Source organism: Perognathus longimembris, chromosome 5, assembly GCF_023159225.1.
Source record: "Perognathus longimembris pacificus isolate PPM17 chromosome 5, ASM2315922v1, whole genome shotgun sequence".
Classification (NCBI taxonomy): domain Eukaryota; kingdom Metazoa; phylum Chordata; class Mammalia; order Rodentia; family Heteromyidae; genus Perognathus; species Perognathus longimembris.
The window spans coordinates 833,992-855,031 of record NC_063165.1 but is presented as its reverse complement, the minus strand read 5'-3'; the positions used below and the strand labels follow the sequence as shown (position 1 = coordinate 855,031).

General features: G+C 60.8%; 2 protein-coding genes across 6 annotated transcripts in view; one reads left to right on the top strand and one right to left on the bottom strand.

Moving 5' to 3' along the window:
- The window catches only part of Slc19a1 (solute carrier family 19 member 1), a 13,599-nt gene extending 8,723 nt beyond the window's left edge, over positions 1-4,876 (bottom strand). The window contains exons 1-3 of one of the 3 annotated variants that reach the window (XM_048346084.1): positions 3,479-3,631; positions 1,490-1,611; positions 883-989 (exon numbers count right to left, since the gene is read on the bottom strand). The gene's annotated coding sequence lies outside the window, so the exon portion shown is untranslated. Of the gene's footprint in view, positions 1-882; positions 990-1,489; positions 1,612-3,478; positions 3,632-4,788 lie in introns of those variants that run through there. The other 2 variants (XM_048346083.1, XM_048346082.1) reach the window with 2 other exon arrangements.
- On the top strand, positions 4,102-21,040 carry LOC125351384. Of its 3 annotated transcripts, none has more exons than XM_048346086.1 (5): positions 4,102-4,337; positions 13,101-13,567; positions 15,375-15,437; positions 16,460-16,522; positions 20,738-21,040. In XM_048346086.1, the coding sequence occupies exons 2-5, from the start codon at positions 13,350-13,352 to the stop codon at positions 20,985-20,987; spliced, it is 594 nt and encodes a 197-aa protein (XP_048202043.1). In that variant the 5' UTR covers positions 4,102-4,337; positions 13,101-13,349; the 3' UTR covers positions 20,988-21,040. The 3 variants fall into 3 exon arrangements, 2 of the variants coding, with proteins under 2 accessions (XP_048202043.1, XP_048202042.1); XM_048346085.1 differs by lacking the exons at positions 4,102-4,337; positions 20,738-21,040 and adding exons at positions 15,705-15,742; positions 18,756-19,720 and having other exon boundaries at positions 12,795-13,567; positions 15,375-15,420; XR_007210939.1 differs by lacking the exons at positions 4,102-4,337; positions 20,738-21,040 and having other exon boundaries at positions 12,795-13,567; positions 16,465-16,819.

Below are 21,040 nucleotides of genomic sequence, written 5' to 3'. Positions count from 1 at the left end.
CCAAGGCAGAAAGCTGGATAACAGCAGCATTGCTAAGGCAGACGTTGGGAGCATTAGGGGAGGGAGGCTGAGAGAGTTCCCTGGGGAGGGGATGTCTGGGAAGATTCTGAGACAAGGAGAGGTGGCAGTGGCCCAGAAGTTCCAGGGCCTGGGACAGGACCCACACTCTCAAAGGGTCAGAACAGAAACAGCCATCCACACAGGGGACCTAACCAGCCCCTCCACCAGAACCTCCCTGTAAGAGGCAGGCAGGCCACACTGCTGCAGCTGAAAACACTGCGCCCTGCTTGGCTTGGCCCCATCGATCTAAACCTCCCAGGAGCTGTGGGAACAGCTCAGGCCGAGAGCCAGGGAGGTTCCATCCTCCCAGTGACCCCACACCGAGCGGAGGAGCACACCAGAGCTCAGCCCCCACCGCTGGAACCCGGCGCCACAGCACCCGCACCTGCCAACCCAGGCGGACAGGCAAGAGTGCCACCAAGTCCAGGGTCCCGAGCCCCAGCCAAGTTCAGGATCCGCAGGGGTTGGCCCTATTTGAAAGATGCCATCTCTACTTCACTTGGTGCCTCTTGGGATCCAGGGGCCGTGGCAGAAGTGCACAGATGCCAGCACAAAGCACACCGTACTCCCGCAGCTTCTGAAAACCCTAGAGCACTTGCTAGAACCTGCTAGAACTCAGGCCTGTCTTAGCCCAGAGCCACCTTCCAATGTGTCCCACAGGAACACCACGGTAGCCTGTGGCCTGCACACGGCGTGAACATCAGGATCACGGGCCCTGGAGTGGCCACCCCACCCAGCCAGTGCTCCCATGGGCCTGTGGCACCCCAGCCCTCCAGGCACAGGAAGCAGATGCCTAGTTTGTCCCCTGGGGTAGTGTGTCACCTGCACGTTTACTCTCCAAAGTCAATAGGCAAGGAGCTACTCCTGGGATGGTCAGGCAGCCCGGAAACACATACACAGGGGTAGGGAGGTCCACAGACTCCTGGCAGCTGAAGAGACAAGGCTAGCTAGAGGGCTGGTCCAATAGCACCCCAAAGCTAACTCGGGAGGGAGCATCCATCTCACTCACACTGGGTCTCCAGCTGGCAGGCTCCACAGGCACTCAGGCTCCTTGCCCTCCACCCCAGGATGCTGGCTCTTGGTAGGAGCCAGGTGTTGCCCAGCTCTGAACAAAGTGCCATGGGTCCTGGCTAGCCCTGACCTCGTGCAAGGAGACAAAAACAACGAGGGCAGCCACCAGGCAGTGATGAGACAGAGCTGCCTCCCCCCAGCCCTCCGGACAGCCACACGTTCTGCTTCAAACGCGAGAAACAAACAGCGCCTTCCTCCAATCAACGCAAGGCCTGTGTGGAGACACAGCCCTGGCCCACCGTCCTCACACCCAGGTTTCACTGCAAGCACTTGGAATCTAGCAATACATGTTTCCAAGAAACTCTTCAGCAGGTCTGTGGCTGCTAAGTCCAACACTTCCTGGGTGAGAAAACAGTACCTCTGAGAGCAGGGCTGGGACAGAGGTCACAGGCCAGGGGTGGATTCAGTCCTGTCCAGCTGCCACATAGGACGGGGCCAAAAGTCCAGGATCTCACTTGAAATCTGTCATTAATGCTGGCCCTGATGGAAAAAATGTTGATGAGTACCATGGGTCCAAACTGGTGTTTACACAGCCTCTCACCCCCTAGGGCGGGGTGCCTCAGGCCACCTCCCAGCCGCTGCAGGAAGAAAGGCCCGGGCTGCCCCTCTCCAGGCCACTTCCTATGCAGACACCGGCTCAGCTGGGGGATCCACAGCAAGGCTGGAACCACCACAGGCTGACTTCCCTGAAACAACATATTGCTCCCACAGAGTCAGCAGACCCGGCTAAGATTCAAAGTCCTCTTTCCGAAGTCAGAGCAGAACATATTTTTCATCTGACGATACTGTATGTACTGCACTCTCAGAGTAGCGGGTAGGAGGCAAAGTACTCACAAAGGGATGTGGATTTTTAGAAACTACTCCAATTAAAGTATTGCATTCAATTGCGAAATTTCATTGAATTTAAACCTTAATTCTGCTTCTGTTGACAGTGAACTTTTGTGTGGCAATAAACTCAAAGTCATGACCATAAATAAGAGCTGAGCCAGGTGCTCACATCTGTAATCTTAGCTACTCAGGAAGCTGAGATCTGAAGATCATGGTTCAAAGCCAGCCCAGGCAGGAAAAGGACAAATGAGATTCTTACCTTCAATTACCCACTAAAAAAAAAGCTGGAAGTAAGAGCTGTGACTCAAGGGGCGGAGCACCAGTCTTGAACAGAAAAAGTTCAGGGATGGTGCCCAGGTCCTGAGTTCAAGTTCTGGGACCAGCAAAAATAAGTAAATAAAAGCTCACGGAAGGAAAAAAAAAAAAGCACTTAGGCACTATTTTCTGGAAGTCTTGTACTCCCTCTTCATAAAAAGAAAAACAGTGGCTCTCTCCTTCTGATCTCATTCAATCCGAATAAGCGGGAACTGGGCAAGGACAGCTTAAAGAAAGATATTCACCATAGGAAAAAAAAAAATTAACTTGGGAAGCTGACTCGTTTGTGTATAAACGAGTGTGTGTGTAAAATGCCTACCTCAAGAATAGAGGCCCGATTGAAGGGAGCATGTGGCAGAAGCCGATCTTTGTTTGAAAGGATGCTTAAACACCAACGAGCAGACCAACCTTGAACTCTCCGGGCCCACTTGATAACTGTGTCCCAGCAAGAGGGACCAACGTGCCCGGCGTGGGCTGCAGGCGGGGCGCTCGTGCTCCCTCCCTTCCCCGCACACGCGCCTGCGGTGGCGGGGCGCCCACTGCACCTGTGCCCCGAGGTGCCCCACCCTGCCGGGGTCCTGTGCTGTCCCCAGCTGGGCTCCGCTCCGCTCTCACCACGACCGCTGCCCGGGGCCAGGCAAAGGCCTCCTCCCCCGTGCGGAGCTCCCGGGGGCGGACTCCGGGGCTGCGCCGCCGCCGGCCGGCCGGGTCACCGAGGCCCGCGCCGCTCCAGGCGGAAGTTGCTCGGTCGGTAGTCGCGGTGTGGCCCCCGGTGCTCCAGGGGGGCAGCACTAGCGCCGGCGCGGGGCCAGGGTGGCAGCGCGGGCGCCGCAGACGGCTGGGGCCGACGCACGAGGTTCCTCCGGGGCCGGGGCCGCGCGGCGGGGAGGGGAGGGGCGCGGGGCGCGGGGCGCGGGGCGGGCAGCGGACCACAGACCCCGGGCAGCCCGGCGAGAGGACCCACTCGCGGTGGCCCTGCGACCGTGAGCCCCGGGCACCGGGCCGGCCGCAGCCCCGCGGAGCCCGGGTGGGCCCGCGACCTCGGCCGCCCGCTCCGCCGCCCCACGACGCCCCGGCCGGCGTCGCCCCGCTCCGCGGCCCCCAGGGCGCCCGGAGACCTCCTCCAGGTGGCCCGGCGCCCGCGCAGATCCCGGCCTGCGCCCTCACTCCCTCCTCGGTCCCCCGACCCCGGCTCTCCACAGACCTGGCCCGCGCCCGGCTCCAGGCGCCCGGCTCCACGCACGCAGCCCCGCGCCCCGCCGTAGGTTCCCGGGTCCGCGGACCGCCGCGCTCCCGGTCCCGCGCAGGCGGACTACAGTGCCCGTCATGCCTCGCGGCGGGCGCGCGGAGACAGCCACGCCCCCAGGAACAGGCTCGCGGGGCGGGGCCGGGACTCAAAGGGGCGGGGCGTCCCCCGGCCACACCCCCTTCCCGGGACTCGCGCACGCGCCGACGGCGCTCGGTGCCCGGCCTCTTCCCGGGTCCGGCGGCCTCGTGGGCGCGGGCGCTCCGCCGGCCGGCTCGCGCGCCCCCTCGGCCTCCGCCCCCTCGGCCTCCGCCCGCTGGGTCGCGCCCGCCGCCCTCACGCCTCTCCCGGTGTCTCCTCCGGCCCCGGCCCCCAAGCGCCCGCGCCTCTCTCCCCACCGACGCCCACCCCTTTCCCACGCGACCTCCAGCCGCGCCCCGGCCCCCGGCCTCCCCTCCACGGGCCCGCCCAGCAGACGCGGGCCCTGGACTCCGTTCGGGGCTGACGGCCTGGGCCTTGCGGGACCCACCCGGCACCGTGGCCCCCCGCCCCAGCCCTGGGGGGGGGGGCGAGACCAGGCCGCTCCCCGCTCCCGGACCGAGGCCCTCCCTCGCCCCGTGGCGTGGGTCTGCGCCACCGGCCCACGGGTCCGGGCCTGTTTCACGCCCTGGCCGGCCGAAAGGTCAGCGCTCCGGCCTAGTCCTAGGGACTTCCAGCGAGCGTGCTGGCTTCGGCGGGCTGTCCACACCAGCACGTGGCCTCATCTCACATTGGGTTGTCCCTCTGTTGGACTCCAGCTAGGGCAGTCATGTTTGAGGTGAGTGTACTGACAGGGCCCCAGAAGCCCACCCGCATCCAGCCTCCTCGGGCCTTCCCCAACCAGCCAGTTGGGTTAAGAAGGCTAGGAGAGCAAGTCCCACGCCCCCAGGCTCCCAGCAGGGGGGCGGGGGCTGCAGAACGCTGGGGGCAGGGCGGGGCTTGGTTTTGTGCCTGTGTCTGGGCAGGCCGAGGTCACTGGCAGCTGGCAGCCCTTGTAGGCCGTCCCAGAGCCTCACTCAGCTGTAGGGAGGCAGAACAGATGGGCAGGTGGGAAAGCGGGCACAAGAGAAAGGAGAGAACCAAAGGGAGGCGGGGTGGCCACCTGTGAGAACGTGGGGTCCTAGGTGCAGCAGAGATGCGGCCTTGTGTGGACACCCACGCCTGCCCTCGGCACTGCCTCCTTACCTTTGGCCCTGGACCTCAGTGGTACGTGCAGTGGTGCTGGCCACCCGTCACTGGGCTACTCCTGAGCCCAAGGCAGTGCCTGAGGCAGCCCTTGGGGCTGCAGGCCGTGCCCCTCAGGCAGACGCAGTAGGGGCTGCCCCCATCCTCCACATGTGGCGGAAGGGATGCCGCTGTTCCCGCTCTGCTGGGCCTCGGCCGCTGGGTGGCCCTGTGTGCGGGGCGCCCTTGTGCTCTCCTGCAGCCACCGCCCCGGCATCACGTCAGGGCTCCACAGCAGAGCTGCTGGGCTTTGTCCTCCACCTCCTCCTGGACTTTCTCCGTGACTTCCTCCACCTCTTTTCCACGACTGGGTCTGACTGGAGTTTAATCCTGACTAGAGCAGAGTCCTGACAGGCCACCCCTGTGGCCACCTCTGACTGGACACTGCCAGGCCAAACATTTTGAACAAACACTTGACACAGACATGCAAATGAGTAACAAGCACATGAAGATACACCCAGTGTCCTCGTCCCTCCCCATCAAGCCAGGGCCACATCCCTCCCACTAGAACACCCCTCGATAGAAGTGCTGGCAAGTACACAATATCTCCAGAGCGGAAAATGTTACACCTGTTTTGGAAACAGTTGTGTGTCCACAGTAGAACTCAAATCCCCTACCTCACTCCTTCTTGAGGACTGAGAACATGTTCACACACACACAGGCTTGCCTATTTTTATTCATAATGGCTGAGAGTTACCCACGTACATCAAGAGCTGAAGGCCAGTGCCCTGGGGCATATCTGTGCTGGTCACTGTGCAGAGTCATGAGAAGAAGATGCAGAGGGCGAGAGTGCCCCACACAGACCTGTCCACTGGAGGCTCTGTCCTGACAGGAGGCAGGCCGGTGAGTGCTGGCACCATCCAGGATTTGTGGCCCCTCGCCCACCTCCTGCTGCCCCGTGCTCTGCTCCCTCTGGCACTGAGCTGCTCTCCCCTCCCCCAGCAGGGCCTCTCCCCCATCCATTTGTCTCAGGTCCCACGTAGAGGGCTTGGGTGGCTGCTGCTTTCTACACAAAGGTCGTCCCCCGTGGTCCTGGCTTCAGTCCTGGTCCAGGACCTGCCAGGAACCTCCCTCAGGCCAGCTGTGCCAGGGGGCTGGTGGTGTCACCAGAAGACCAGACCAGATATCTGTGAAGGCTGCATTCCCAGGAGACAGGGGGACCTGATGGCCCTCACTGGGTGGTGGGAGACCCAACACCCAGATTGCAGGGTGGAACAGATTGCTTCTTGGGCCGGGAGCTTGAGCCAGGCCAGCTGACCCTAGTGATCTCCCAGCTATCCCAGCAGCCCGTGACTGGCTGGCCAGGACCCAGGACAGTGGACACAGCAGCCTGGCACAGCTGGCCGGGAGGGCTGAACAGGCCTGTACCTGGGGTTTGGGAAGGAAGCCTGTTACTCTACTTCTCCCCAATGGGATCTGTATGATGCTGCAAGTCCTCAGCAGGACATCACCATTGGGGGTCAATGAAGAACCTGAGCAGCCGTTGCCCCTCCATATTGTAGCTTGGGCCTGACCGGGCTCTGAAGCTTTCTGGAGTAACTGCAGAACATGACAGTGTGAAGAGCCTGAACAAATGCAGTCTCAAATAATCAAGGTAGCCAGAGAGACTTCATTTGACCAGAGGTCAGTTAAAGTTAGAACGCTTTAGCCATTGTGACACAAAGGAAAGGCATTGAAGTGTGGCCAGTGTGTTTTGTGTTCCTGAAATAGGGTTAATGTGTCCCTCATAAATGAGAGTAGTCACTTCTGAGAAACAAGGCCCACTCCCAGCAGGTGTGTGACTTAGGCCGTAAACCTGCCCCTGTGACAAAATACAGACGTGCAGAGATTCCAGGAAGTGTGTCCATAACTCCTTTGGGCAGTGAAACTCTCATAATCAGTAATCAAAATAGCAGGAAATTCCAGATGTCCCCTCAAGTCAAGAATGACTTGGACAAGCAAACACCCCTGAGACTTAGGTCATTTTCTTAAACCAATCATTGTAAAGCCCACAAGTTAGCCAATCATCTTTAGTCACTATGTCGTTGCTGTGTTGTTTTATGATTTTCCCATGATGAAATGTGATTTGCTGTGTGCTACCGTGGAAGCCCTATAAAAATCCTGCTGAATGGAGGGTCAGGGCTCTCGATTCAGACCCGCTGCGTTGGTGACAATCGTGAGCCCAGGCTCAAGCACGCGATAGAGACTCTTCGTGTGATTACATCGGCTTTTGGCTCCTTGGTGGACCCCGAGTTCTGGACACAACATCAACAGGGTGAAGCACTGGGGTTTCCTAGATCAGGTCATGCAGAGGTCTGTGGCTCTGTCACTATCTCAAGCCAGACACTACATTGTGAGGCAGATCCACTCCCAGTGAGGTAGCCGTCCTGGAGCAGAAGCTGACGTCCCAGCAGAGTGTCAAATGCTGCTGTCTCCAGGTGTGCCTGGCCACCTCTCCATTGGCTGGTGCCCAGGTGACTGACAGATCCGTGGCCACTTCAGAGCAGCCATGCTGCCCCAGGTCCACTGCACAGTGTCCCAGAGCTCAGTGGCTAAGGACGTGAGGCTCTGCGGGCATGGCAGCTCCGGTACTAAGTGCAGGGTGTGCAGGCCCTGTACCCCCCATCCCTGTGTTCTACTTCCCTTCCTCTCTGCTGCCCCCTCCCTCCCATCATCTCCGTCTTCCTTCCATTCCTGAGCACAGATCCTAGCCCTTTCGCCTGAGAATATGTTGTGACTTGCAGTCCTCGGATACTGGAGGCCTGGGCCTTGCGCCAGGGCTGTGTGCAGAAGAGGACTGTGTGCAGAGGAGGAATGTGTGCAGAGGAGGACTGTGTGCAGAGGAGGACTGTGTGCAGAGGAGGAATGTGTGCAGAGGAGGACTGTGTGCAGAGGAGGAATGTGTGCAGAGGAGGACTGTGTGCAGAGGAGGAATGTGCGCAGAGGAGGACTGTGTGTACAGAGGAGGACTGTGTGCAGAGGAGGACTGTGTGCAGAGGAGGACTGTGCAGAGGAGGACTGTGTGCAGAGGAGGACTGTGTACAGAGGAGGACTGTGTGCAGAGGAGGACTGTGTGCAGAGGAGGACTGTGTGCATAGAGGAGGACTGTGTGCAGAGGAGGACTGTGTGCAGAGGAGGACTGTGTGCATGGAGGAGGACTGTGCACAGAGGAGGACTGTGTGCATAGAGGAGGACTGTGTGTATAGAGGAGGACTGTGCGCAGAGGAGGACTGTGTGCATAGAGGAGGACTGTGTGCATAGAGGAGGACTGTGTGCAGAGGAGGACTGTGTGCAGAGGAGGACTGTGTGCATGGAGGAGGACTGTGCGCAGAGGAGGACTGTGTGCATAGAGGAGGACTGTGTGCCTAGAGGAGGACTGTGTGCATAGAGGAGGACTGCGCAGAGGAGGACTGTGCGCAGAGGAGGACTGTGCGCAGAGGAGGACTGTGTGCACAGAGGAGGACTGTGTGTATAGAGGAGGACTGTGCGCAGAGGAGGACTGTGTGCATAGAGGAGGGCTGTGTGCACAGAGGAGGACTGTGTGCACAGAGGAGGACTGTGCGCACAGAGGAGGACTGTGTACGGAGGAGGACTGTGTGCGGAGGAGGACTGTGTGCGGAGGAGGACTGTGTGCGGAGGAGGACTGTGTGCAGAGGAGGACTGTGCGCAGAGGAGGACTCTGTGCACAGAGGAGGACTGTGCACAGAGGAGGACTGTGTACAGAGGAGGACTGTGTGCCTAGAGGAGGACTGTGTGCATAGAGGAGGACTGTGTGCACAGAGGAGGACTGTGTGCATAGAGGAGGACTGTGTGCACAGAGGAGGACTGTGTGCGCAGAGGAGGACTGTGTACAGAGGAGGACTGTGTGCAGAGGAGGACTGTGTGCAGAGGAGGACTGTGTGTACAGAGGAGGACTGTGCGCAGAGGAGGACTGTGCGCGGAGGAGGACTGTGTGTGCAGAGGAGGACTGTGTGGGGAGGAGGACTGTGCGCGGAGGAGGACTGTGTGCAGAGGAGGACTGTGTGCAGAGGAGGACTGTGCGCAGAGGAGGACTGTGTGCAGAGGAGGACTGTGCACAGAGGAGGACTGTGCACAGAGGAGGACTGTGTGCACAGAGGAGGACTGTGTGCCTAGAGGAGGACTGTGTGCATAGAGGAGGACTGTGCGCGGAGGAGGACTGTGCGCGGAGGAGGACTGTGCGCGGAGGAGGACTGTGCGCGGAGGAGGACTGTGCGCGGAGGAGGACTGTGTGTGCAGAGGAGGACTGTGTGGGGAGGAGGACTGTGCGCGGAGGAGGACTGTGTGCAGAGGAGGACTGTGTGCAGAGGGGGACTGTGTGTACAGAGGAGGACTGTGCGCGGAGGAGGACTGTGCACAGAGGAGGACTGTGTGCATAGAGGAGGACTGTGTGTATAGAGGAGGACTGTGCGCAGAGGAGGACTGTGTGCATAGAGGAGGACTGTGTGCATAGAGGAGGACTGTGTGCAGAGGAGGACTGTGTGTGCAGAGGAGGACTGTGTGCAGAGGAGGACTGTGTGCATAGAGGAGGACTGTGCGCAGAGGAGGACTGTGCGCAGAGGAGGACTGTGTGTGCAGAGGAGGACTGTGTGCAGAGGAGGACTGTGCGCAGAGGAGGACTGTGCGCAGAGGAGGACTGTGTGTGCGGAGGAGGACTGTGTGCATAGAGGAGGACTGTGCGCAGAGGAGGACTGTGCGCAGAGGAGGACTGTGTGTGCAGAGGAGGACTGTGTGCAGAGGAGGACTGTGTGCAGAGGAGGACTGTGTGCATAGAGGAGGACTGTGTGCATAGAGGAGGACTGTGTGCAGAGGAGGACTGTGTGCATAGAGGAGGACTGTGCGCGGAGGAGGACTGTGCGCGGAGGAGGACTGTGCGCGGAGGAGGACTGTGTGTGCAGAGGAGGACTGTGTGGGGAGGAGGACTGTGCGCGGAGGAGGACTGTGCGCGGAGGAGGACTGTGTGTGCAGAGGAGGACTGTGTGCCTAGAGGAGGACTGTGTGCATAGAGGAGGACTGTGCGCGGAGGAGGACTGTGCGCGGAGGAGGACTGTGTGTGCAGAGGAGGACTGTGCGCGGAGGAGGACTGTGCGCAGAGGAGGACTGTGTGTGCAGAGGAGGACTGTGTGGGGAGGAGGACTGTGTGCGGAGGAGGACTGTGTGCAGAGGAGGACTGTGCGCAGAGGAGGACTGTGTGTGCAGAGGAGGACTGTGTGCAGAGGAGGACTGTGTGCGGAGGAGGACTGTGTGTGCAGAGGAGGACTGTGTGCAGAGGAGGACTGTGTGCATAGAGGAGGACTGTGCGCAGAGGAGGACTGTGCGCAGAGGAGGACTGTGTGTGCAGAGGAGGACTGTGTGCAGAGGAGGACTGTGTGCATAGAGGAGGACTGTGTGCAGAGGAGGACTGTGTGCATAGAGGAGGACTGTGTGCCTAGAGGAGGACTGTGTGCGGAGGAGGACTGTGTGCGGAGGAGGACTGTGCGCGGAGGAGGACTGTGTGTGCGGAGGAGGACTGTGTGCGGAGGAGGACTGTGTGCAGAGGAGGACTGCGCAGAGGAGGACTGTGTGTGCAGAGGAGGACTGTGTGCAGAGGAGGACTGTGTGCGGAGGAGGACTGTGTGCGGAGGAGGACTGTGCGCGGAGGAGGACTGTGCGCGGAGGAGGACTGTGTGCGGAGGAGGACTGTGCGCGGAGGAGGACTGTGCGCGGAGGAGGACTGTGTGCATAGAGGAGGACTGCGCAGAGGAGGACTGTGTGGGGAGGAGGACTGTGTGTGCAGAGGAGGACTGTGTGCGGAGGAGGGTTCGGATGGCGGAGGGCCCCCCCCCCCCCGGCACCGCACCACACTTGTCTGGACCTTGTCTGTCGCCGACGGTCCTCTCTCTGTGTCTGTCCCTCCCGGCCCACTGAACACACTGGCCTCTCTCCCCCGTTCCTAGCAATGCCTGTGCTTTTTTTACTGGAGAAAGCATGGTTTGTGTGACCTGTGAGCTCATGGTAGTCATTCGCTCTGAAATAAATGGACCTGTGGTTCAGTGGCCCCAGCTCTTATGTGGACTCGGGTGCTCGTCAAATGAAAGCCAGTGTGTGTGATTCCAGTACCAGTTTATTGTTCAAGCAGATCTGACCTGAAGGGAGAGACTTACTTGGTGTCTGTTTCTGACACTTCATGCTCATGGCAGTGCTCCCTGGCCCTGCTTTGCCTTTTCCCAGGGCTGTGAAGGGAGCCCCGGCCCCGGGCTCAGGGCTGGCCACCGCCTGGGGACTCGATCCTCGCTGAGCTGAGCACGGGGCCGTTGGGGGCTGCTTCCCGCTTAGGGCAGGGGCAGCCCGTCCTGCCCCCGAGGGCTGTTCTTTTCCCTGCTCTCAGGGACGCTCTGTGTGAACGGGTGGCGCCGTGGGACTCGGCTGAGGCTCACGCACCTGGGAGGGTCCCCAGGAACCCCCCCCCACCCCCACCTAGGTGTGGGCCTGCTGTCACCCGGCCTGCTCCCCCAGCCCGCCCCTGCACTCTCATGCGTCAGAATGCGCATGGCTGAAATGTGTTCTTCTGACCACGTGTACGGAACAGTTGGGGAGAGTGAGGTCCCTGTGTCGCCATGAAGCCCTTGCCACCGTCTCCGGCACCTTCTCTATCTCCACGCATCCTATCAATGAAACCGTGAGGTATTTGTCCTTCTGTAACTGGCTGTATTGGTTGGCATCGTGTCTCAGGGTTCTTCTCTCTCTGGAACGTGTGCCTTCCTTTTCAAAGCTGTGTGGTATTCCATCCCTAGATGTGGCCCTTTGTGTTTATCTGTCTTGAGAAGATGAATCACTTGGACAGCTTTGCTGTGGCTAGTAATGCAGCTATAATGTTGTTTTCTCCTACTCTGGCTACCATCAAATTGATAGGTGAGCATGTGAGTTTCCTCCTATTTCATTTTTCTTGCAACCTGACGTCAGGATTTGTCCTCCTCGCGGGGTTGTGCCGTTTCCCTGTCTTTTACCACGCTGTTGGAGGCTGGGCTGCCTCCAGCTCCCACTCCGCTCCCAGGAGCCCTGTCACAAGACCGGCGTTCACAGTCCCTGCTGGGGTTTCAAATTCCCAGAATATTATGTCCTGAGCTTTGACCCGCAGGAGCATTTCTCCTGCTGAGGCTCCGGAACTTGCTCTTCTGCATCTTTCCTCTGGGTTTGGTTTGATGTTGCTGTGATGGGCCCTCGTCCAGCTCCAGGCCCTGACCCCCGCGCGGCCTCTCCCTCTGGGCTGCAGGAGACATGGCTGTACATGGGGCCAGGCAGGCCGTGGAGGTGGAAGCCCAGAGGATGCTGTGAACCGGGGGGGGGGGGGCGGGGGGGGGCAGGAGAGCAGAGGCAGCCCCAGGCAGAGCCCTTCTCACAGGGGCTACGAAGCGTGAGACTGGAGCTGAGTGGCAGGGTCATAGGGGCAGTGGCTCTGGCCTAGAGGGGCAGAGGGTGGTGGCAGGGTTCAAGGAGCTGAGATCCTGTGTAACACAAGTCCAATCAGGTTTTTCAGGAATGTGTGCCACATTCCTTGAGATGCACATGGCCTCTGGGGCTCTGAAGACCCTGTACTAATGTGGGCTCCTGCCCAGGACCCGCCGTGTCCAGTGGGCATTGTCCAGTGGGTGATGTGGTGCCTTAGGGTGAGAGGACCCAGCAGGTCCAGGACACTGGCCCTGAAGCTGGAGGCCCAGCCCACCCCAGTGGGTCACCGAACCACGGGGCCAGGCTGGCGGGCAGGGGCCCAGTCCATACTCCCTCCCCCCTCCCCCACCATCAGTCACTGAGCCTCGGGGCCAGGCCGCTGGGGAGGGCGTCCCAGAGCTGGTCTCAGGACACAAGTCCCTGGCCCTTCTGGCCCTGGGAATTTCAAAGCTTCCAAGGACCTGGGTGGCCACTGGCAGTGCCCCTCGACCTGAAGGACCACCGGTGGGCAGAGCAGAGGGATGGGCAGAGGTGCCCGATGAGGGCAGTTCTAGCCACTTGGGTGGCCTGCGAGCTGCCAGCTGGGCGCTCTCGTTTCACAGTCCCATCCCCAGGGGAATGGGCTGGCTGCTCAGAGTGGTTGCAGCAGCCCCACGGGGCAGAGGGTGGACAGGGGTGCTCTGCCCCCCCCCCCCGTGACCAGCTCCTCTCCCCATTCCCCGAGGTGCCTGTGTCATTGGGGCTTCCGACTTGGAAAGAGAAGACTGGAGTCTGAAATTCCTGTGTGAAAACCCTGCCTTTTTAACTGAGAACTTTAAACTAGCTAAAACTAATTAAATGGATTAAATCTATACTAATGAAAACTAATTGAATTCTTTTCAAAATGCCACAGGGACTAAACCATCTGACGCTGTAGCTGGCAGAGGTGGTGCCCGGGATTTGCTGGGAGAGCCAGGGAACGCAGTCCAGGGGCGCCCTCGGCCCCTGCGAAGGATCGGAAGGAACGCGGTGAAGGGCAGGAATGCCGCTGGACTGGCTCTGGGTTCCACCAGGGGCTCACAGCCACCCCCCGACATCCGGGGGGCCCTAGTGGGAAGCAGGTGAGGGAAAACAAAGCTGGAGGTTTGCAGCTGCCTTCCTCATGCTCCTTCCGCACCAGGACCGCTGCCCCCGTCATCTTTTGTCCTCAGTGCCCTCCAACCCAGGCAGTACCAGGAAGCTCTGGGCTCTGCCACTGCCTGGTGCCCACGGGGTTGCCCTCGTCTTTGAGGCTGAGGACTGGCCCCTGCCCACCCGAGAACCAGCTCCTTGTGCAATGGTTTCTGCCTGGAGAGGCTCAACTGCTCCTCCTGTCAGCAGGTAAGGCCCTGGGGGAGAGGTGGGGGGGGGGGAGAGGGGGCGGGCTGTGATGGGGCGGGGCCTAGTGATGAGCTGGGCATGTGGTGGGTGGGGCCGGGAAGTGGGCAAGGCCTTATGAGGGGGGCGGGCTCTTGTGGATGGGCAGTGGGTGGGGCCGAGCCAGGAGGACAGATCCCTCAGGTCAGGCCTCTCCTCCCTCCCCACAGCTCCCACCATTGCCCCTGCCCCACCCCCTGCCCTTTGCATCTGGCGACCTGGCTCCTGCACCCCATGCACTGCGCCGATTCTCACCAGGCGTCCAGGTGTGCAGTGGAGCTGGCGTGCCACGTGTGCCCGGGTCTTGTATGCCTAGAGCGGGGGCTGGAGCGACAAAGTCTAGGGAGACCAGGATTGGGGTGCAGAGGCCCACACCGGGGGAACTCACTTCCCCACACGAGGCATGCTGGGTGCCTAAGCCTCAAGGGAGAGAAGGGGTGGGGGAGCGACCTTCCCCCTCGGCGTCAGGACGGGACACCTCTGGGCGCGCCCGATGTCCCCACAGCGGTAGATGGAGCTGAGCCTGCGCCCTTTAGCTCCGTCCTGTGACTCAGTGCTGACTCACCTAGAGCGGGGGACTGCGGTGCGGACAGGCGGCCAAGGAGGAGCTGAGCTTCCACCGCCCTCTGCCCCCGTGGAGCCCGAACCACTCAGCCACTTGCTGCCCTGGGCATTCGATCCTCTACCAGGTGACGAGAGCCAAGGGCTCATCCCAGCTCAAGGAGGGGCCCCCTGCTAACTGAAACCCTAGCTGTGACCTCCCTGAGGGCCACGTGTTGGCGAGGGTTAGAGGGCACCGGCTTTGGCCTTCTGTGTCTCTGAACACGTTCAGAGGTGTGTGTCCGCCGAGGCACGGCTGTGGGTCCTCCTGTCTGGGGACAGTTTTAGGTCGGCTTCTGTGGGACTGTGGGAGGGGCTGACAGCCCAGGCCAAGCCGGTTCTGACCGCGCTCGGGTGCGCTGACTTGAGAGGGATCGTGGACGCGGTCCCCAGCCCAGTGCCAGTCGAGCTCTGTACAGCAGGTGGCGCCCCAGGCCCAGAGATGATTGGTGAGCTCACAAAGCCCGGGTGGGCAGCAAGGGACTGGCCCTGGCTCACCAGGCAGCTACACATCCCAGGCTGAGTCCTTGACCCTCGTCCTGAGGTAGAGGAAAGACTTCTCCAGGGGCCACTGTGGTTCTGCGACTCCCGCCCAGTCAGCCTTGGTGTTAGGCAGACCTGGGGGTCCGCCCTACAGGCTGGCAGGAGACAGGGCGTTTCTTCTTCACCTGTGGCCCGTGGGGATGATGTGGGGTGATCGAGGCAGAATGTGACTGGCGAGCTTAATCCCACTGCTCCCCTGCTCCACCTCTGCTGGCCAGGGCGGACGTGCCTGCGTGTGGGGTGGCGGGATGGCCCTTGGCAGTGCCGGGGACCCTGGGCCTGGCTGAGGGGGGGCAGCGGTGGCTGCTCACAGCTGAAACTGGGCCTGGGGGAGGCTGGCCCTGCACCGTCCGCTCCTTCTACCCTGGAAGGGCGAGGAGGGGCTGTGAGCTCTCGTTCTGCATCCGCCCCCCCACCCCTGCCACCCCTGCCACCCCAGAGGCAACTGTCGTGGGGTAAGCACAGGACTCCTGAGCCCAGTCCACACTGGGTTCTGGCATTATCCACAAGGAGAGGCCGGGTCCCTGAGGCACCGCCTGCGTGTCTTGTGGCTGAGCCTACCCTTGGCAAGGGGAGCCGGGGACAGCCTCTGACTCTCCCTTTTCTCCCACTTTTTGCACCTGTTTAGCAAGGTGAACATCACAGGAAGTAACCATGCAGCACAGAGAAGTCCTCCCCCGTCATCGTCCAGGTGTGTTCCTCCCCTCCCCGTCCAGGTGTGTCCTCCCTCCTCATCCAGGTGTGTGTCCTCCCCTCCCCATCCAGGTGTGTGTCCTCCCTCCTCGTTCAGGTGGGTGTCCTCCCTCCTCATCCAGGTGTGTGTCCTCCCCTCCCCATCCAGGTGGATGTTCTCTCTCCCCTCCCTGTCCAGGTGGGTGTCCTCCCTCCCCATCCAGGTGTGTGTCCTCCCCTCCCCCCATCCAGGTGGGTGTCCTCCCTCCTCATCCAAGTGTGTGTCCCCCCTCGTCCAGGTGGGTGTCCTCCCTCCTCATCCAGGTGTGTGTCCTCCCCTCCCCGTCCAGGTGGGTGTCCTCCCCCCTCATCCAGGTGTGTGTCCTCCCCTCCCCGTCCAGGTGGGTGTCCTCCTCCCTCGTCCAGGTGGATGCTCTCCCTCCCCGTCCAGGTGTGTGTCCTTCCCCCCTCATCCAGGTGGGTGTCCCCCCCCTCCAGGTGAGTGTCCTCCCCCCTCATCCAGGTGTGTGTCCTCCCCTCCCCGTCCAGGTGGGTGTCCTCCTCCCTCGTCCAGGTGGATGCTCTCCCTCCCCGTCCAGGTGTGTGTCCTTCCCCCCTCATCCAGGTGGGTATCCTCCCTCCTCATCCAGGTGTGTGTCCTCCCCCCTCATCCAAGTGTGTGTCCCCCCTCCTCGTCCAGGTGGGTGTCCCCCCCCATCCAGGTGGGTGTCCTTCTCCCTCGTCCAGGTGGATGCTCTCCCCTCCCTGTCCAGGTGGATGCTGTCCCTCCCTCGTCCAGGTGGATGCTCTCCCTCCCCGTCCAGGTGTGTGTCCTCCCTCCTCATCCAGGTGTGTGTCCTCCCCCCTCATCCAGGTGGATGCTCTCCCTCCCCGTCCAGGTGGATGCTCTCCCTCCCCGTCCAGGTGGGTGGGAGTCCCCCCTCCTCTACACAGATGGCGGGATGCAGGTGTTGCTTGCGCCTGATGTTTTTCAAGCCAATTTCAAAGCAACACATGAAAGCTTCCGTGTGCTTTTTTAAGGGCAGTGGGGAGCAAGCTGCCTGAATATTCATGGCGTTGCCAGCACACCAGGATATTTATAAGGTAAATCGCGAGACGCAGAGCTTGCTGTTGCTGCGACGTGGGGCGCCGGCGGATTTATTTTAACCACCTCACCCGGTCGCACACGCGTGGGGGGTGGCGTGCTTCTGTGCGCAGCCGCAGCCCAGACACACAGACCAGCACCTGGCCAGAGACGGCCGCCCACACCTGCCCTCCGGTCCAGCATGCTGGTGAGGTCAAGGCGTGGGCAGAGGGGAGCCCGGCACCCCCACTGGGGATGCGCTGGCCGTGCTCCTGGGGCGCGTCCCGTGCCGAGAGGCGGCAGTGCTCCCACAGCTCCTTCCCGGGAGGAGGGGCTTCCACGAGCCCCCCTGCGTGCCCCGGCCTTCCTGTGCCCCCCCCGTGTGTCCCATATGACCTTCCATGCCCCTGCGTGCCCCTGCCAGGCAGCACACAGTCAGCACTGGGGTCCGGTGCTGGCTCCCACCGCTGGGGAGCCCGCGTGGACAGACCGAGGTGCACAAAGGACATGTGTTCTTCCAGACAGTGGCGGAAAGGCAGGGCTGGAGGGGCAGCTGCAGGCACGAGGTGTGAGACTGGAGGGGAGAGCGAGGGATGGGTTCTTGGCATGAGAGCAATGACGCAGTGGGTGGCCCAGAGCCAGGAGGGTGAGCTCAGTGCTGGGCAGGCAGGCTCGGGGGCGAGTGGGGAGCAGAGGACGGGCGGGCAGGCTCGGGGGGAGGCGAGTGGGGAGCAGAGGATGGGCGGGAAGGCTGGGGGGGGCGAGTGGGGAGCAGAGGATGGGCGGGCAGGCTCGGGGGGGGCGAGTGGGGAGCAGAGGACGGGCGGGAAGGCTGGGGGGGGGTGAGTGGGGAGCAGAGGATGGGCGGGCAGGCTGGGGGGGTGAGTGGGGAGCAGAGGACGGGCGGGCAGGCTGGGGGGTGAGTGGGGAGCAGAGGACGGGCGGGCAGGCTGGGGGTGGTGAGTGGGGAGCAGAGGACGGGCAGGCAGGCTCGCGGGCGAGTGGGGAGCAGAGCACGGCGGGCAGTCTGTGGGGGGTGGTGAGTGGGGAGCAGAGCATGGCGGGCAGTCTGTGGGGGGTGGTGAGTGGGGAGCAGAGGATGGGCGGGCAGTCTGTGGGGGGGCCCCGTGGTGCCGGCGTCCTCACCTGCGTTGGCGGGCGTGTGTGGGGCTCAGCAGAGGCTCCGCTGTGGCTCTTGTCCCTCTCGCGATCTGTCACCAGTGTGCTGTGGCACGGCCCTGATTCCCAACCACTCGTGGAATCCGGAAAAGAAAGGATCACAGCGCACATGGATGGACCCAGCCCCCACCCCCCGCCCTGGCCCCCTGGTCTCACTTGGCATCAACACTCACCACGCCAACACCGCCCCACGCTCACACATCACAGGGGAGGCCCGCACAACCAGGACTCGGGGAGTCTGCCACGGCAGGCCTTGGCACCTGCGTTTGCGTTCCGCATGGCGCAGCCAGCGTCAAGACGAGGGTGTGGAGCAAGGGGTCAGCAGGGCGGTGCGGCTCCAGAGGTGCTCAAGCAGACCAGGGGCCAGAGCTGCCCGCACCAGCAGAGGCAGAGCCGCTGCTTCTGCAGCTGAAGCTGGGAGTCGGGGGTCAAGGCTGGAATCAGGGCAGAGGCCAAGGGCAGCAGGCAGGAGATTCTAGAAACCACGTCGGGGTGAGCTGCCAGTCAGCGTGTGGTGAAGGAAGAGAACCGGAGAGGGGATCCCAGAGAGCAGGGACGGTGCCAGCTCCAGCAGAGAGGAAAAGCTAATGGTCGCAGAGCCCTGGGTCTTTGTGCCTCAGAGGCTCCAGTCTGAAAGCTGCTCCGAGCTTTCCTAAAACGTTCTGGTCTAGCTGGCTGGAGGCCCTGGGTCGCTTCGTTAGGAGGTTAGTGGAACTGGACCATGACACGCTACATGACCTGCCTGTGCCACTCTGCATGGCATGGGCTCCTGGGGCAGGGGGACAGGAGCTGGCCCCTGTAGGGATGGCAGGCCTTGGTAAATGAATCGGGTCTGCGGGGCCTCAGGCCCTGTGCTCTGGGGGGGCAGCTGTCAGTGGACGGTGCCTTACTGTGGTAGCGGGGGCCACAAATGAGCAGGAGGCAGACTGTGATAGCAGACTGGAGTTGGAGGTGTCAAGACACATGGCACTTAGCCCAATGCAGTACCCTTGGGGTGTGATACAGGTGACCGTGGGGTGTGCCACAGGGAAACACACACACGCACACGCACACACGTGTGTCTCCCCGTGTCAGCAGAGCAGTCAGAGGCAGCAGCACACCAGCACAGAGCACTTTCAGAGCGCAGGTCCTGGCTTCTGATGCGGCGTCTCAAAGGCAGGAGCCAGGGCTCCTGGAGCTGCGGCTGGTCAGAGGAGGGGTCAGGTGGCACACAGGCGAGCCTGGATCTTGGGGTGGTGCCGGGCAGAACAGCATTCTTAACCAAACAACAGACGAGGCCAGTGGACGGCCTGGGAGGTCACACAGCCCGCCAACAGACGTCCCTGCCAGTGGTCAACACTGAGACTGTGAGCAGCGAAAACAAGAAAACGCTGCTGGATTACAACCCACGTAGAAATGGCACCCCAAGTCCATGCCAGTGCAGCAGTGAGCCAGACACAAATGAACAAGCGGAGAAAACACAGATCTGTGCGTGCAGAATCCTTCCTTCCAGAGAGCACACTCAGAACAGAGGAGGTCATCGCTGTGTGACGGGAGCCACGGGAGGCAGCCCTCCCCCTCCCAGTGCACGGTCCAGGGCCACACCACAGTGCTCAGCCGGGCCGACCGGGTGCTTCCTTCACATGAAGTGAAAAGAAGACTCAGCTCCGTGGTCTTCCTTCCAAACACCATAAACACAGCACAAGAACACATCACACTCCAGCAGCTCCCCCTGAAGGGGCATTCCACGAAATACCCAGCCAGTCCTCCTCAAAACTGTCAAGGCCATCAAAAACAAGACAAGTGGGAAACGCTGTCACCGCCAAGAAGAGCTTGTGTCAATTACTTTAACATGGTCTCCTGGGGGAGATTATGGAATAGAAAAGGACGGCAGGAGCAAACAGGATACCTAAAGCCCAGACTTCTGTTAACCCTGTCTCAATACGAGCCATGAGCCAGGACAAAGGCATCTTACTAAAGTGAGATGTTGGATGTGCGTTTCCAAGGATCCTTTGTACTAACTTTATAGTCCTTTACAGAATCTGGAGCTGTCTTTTAATAAAAGCAAAGTTTATTTATTTTTGCCAGTCCTTGGGGCTTGAACTCAGGGCCTGAGCACTGACCCTGGCTTCTTTTTGCTTAAGGCTAGCACTCTTCTACTTAAGCCACAGCGCTACTTCTGGCTTTTTCTGTATATGTGGTGCTGAGGAATCAAACGAACGCGTTGCTTCATGTGTATGAGGCAAGCACTCTACCACTAGGCCATATTCCCAGCCCAAGCAAAGTTTATTTTAAAAAGAAAAACTATGGGAGCTGGGAATATGGCCTAGTGGCAAGAGTGCTTGCCCCATATACATGAAGCCCTGGGTTCGATTCCCCAGCACCACATATACAGAAAACGGCCAGAAGGGGCGCTGTGGCTCAAGTGGCAGAGTGCTAGCCGTGAGCAAAGAGAAGCCAGGGACAGTGCTCAGGCCCTGAGTCCAAGGCCCAGGACTGGAAAAAACAAAAAAAAAACCACAAACAACTATGTTCAGAAAATACTGACATTTTGCCTATAGCAGATAAACATATGAAAAGGTGTTAGTGTTCATTAGGGAAAAACCCACCCAAATCCTTAAAAACACAACTGAACCAAATAATTCTACAAGGAGGTGGAGCCCAGCTGGAACACTTGTGCACCGTGGGGGAGTGGGACATAAACCATACCCCAAATAGTGTGGCAGCTCCTTACAAAGCTCAGTGCGTAGGTCAGGCACGGTAACTCAGGCCTGCGACCCCACCAATCAGGAGGCAGAGACCAGCCTGGGCAAACATTTCCTGAGATGCCACAGGCAAGCTGTGCACTGTGGCACACATCGGTGGTGCCAGCCACGCGGGAGGCCATAGGTAGGGGGCACCACGGCTCCGAGTGGCCCTAAGCAAAATGGAGAGACCTTCCCTACCTGAAAAATATGGCTGAAGTGGTAGAGCACACGCTTGCAGGTGCAAGGCCCTAAGTTCAAACCCCAGTGCTGCTCAACCAAGCAAAAGCTAACCTGGCGCCTTCTGTGTGGCCCGGCCACGCCTCTCCTCAGTGTCCCCCGGAGAGAAATGAGAACAGGAGTCCTGAGCAGCGTCAACTGCCTCCTAGTGGATGAATGGAGGAGCTGGGTGTATAAGCAGTGCCATGAACATTATGCAGCAATGAAAAAGGGAGCTGGCGACCCGTCTTCTTCCGGAAGGAGGCTCTGTGGAGATGGATCCTGCAGTGTGTCCCTCAGCACATGGGCTCAGGCCCCCCGCAGTGACCCCAGCCCTGCTGGGAAGGAGGGCAGGCGGCGCTGAAAAATCCAAGAGCAGGAAGAAATCCTGGGGTGCCTGTGTTCACAACCCTGACT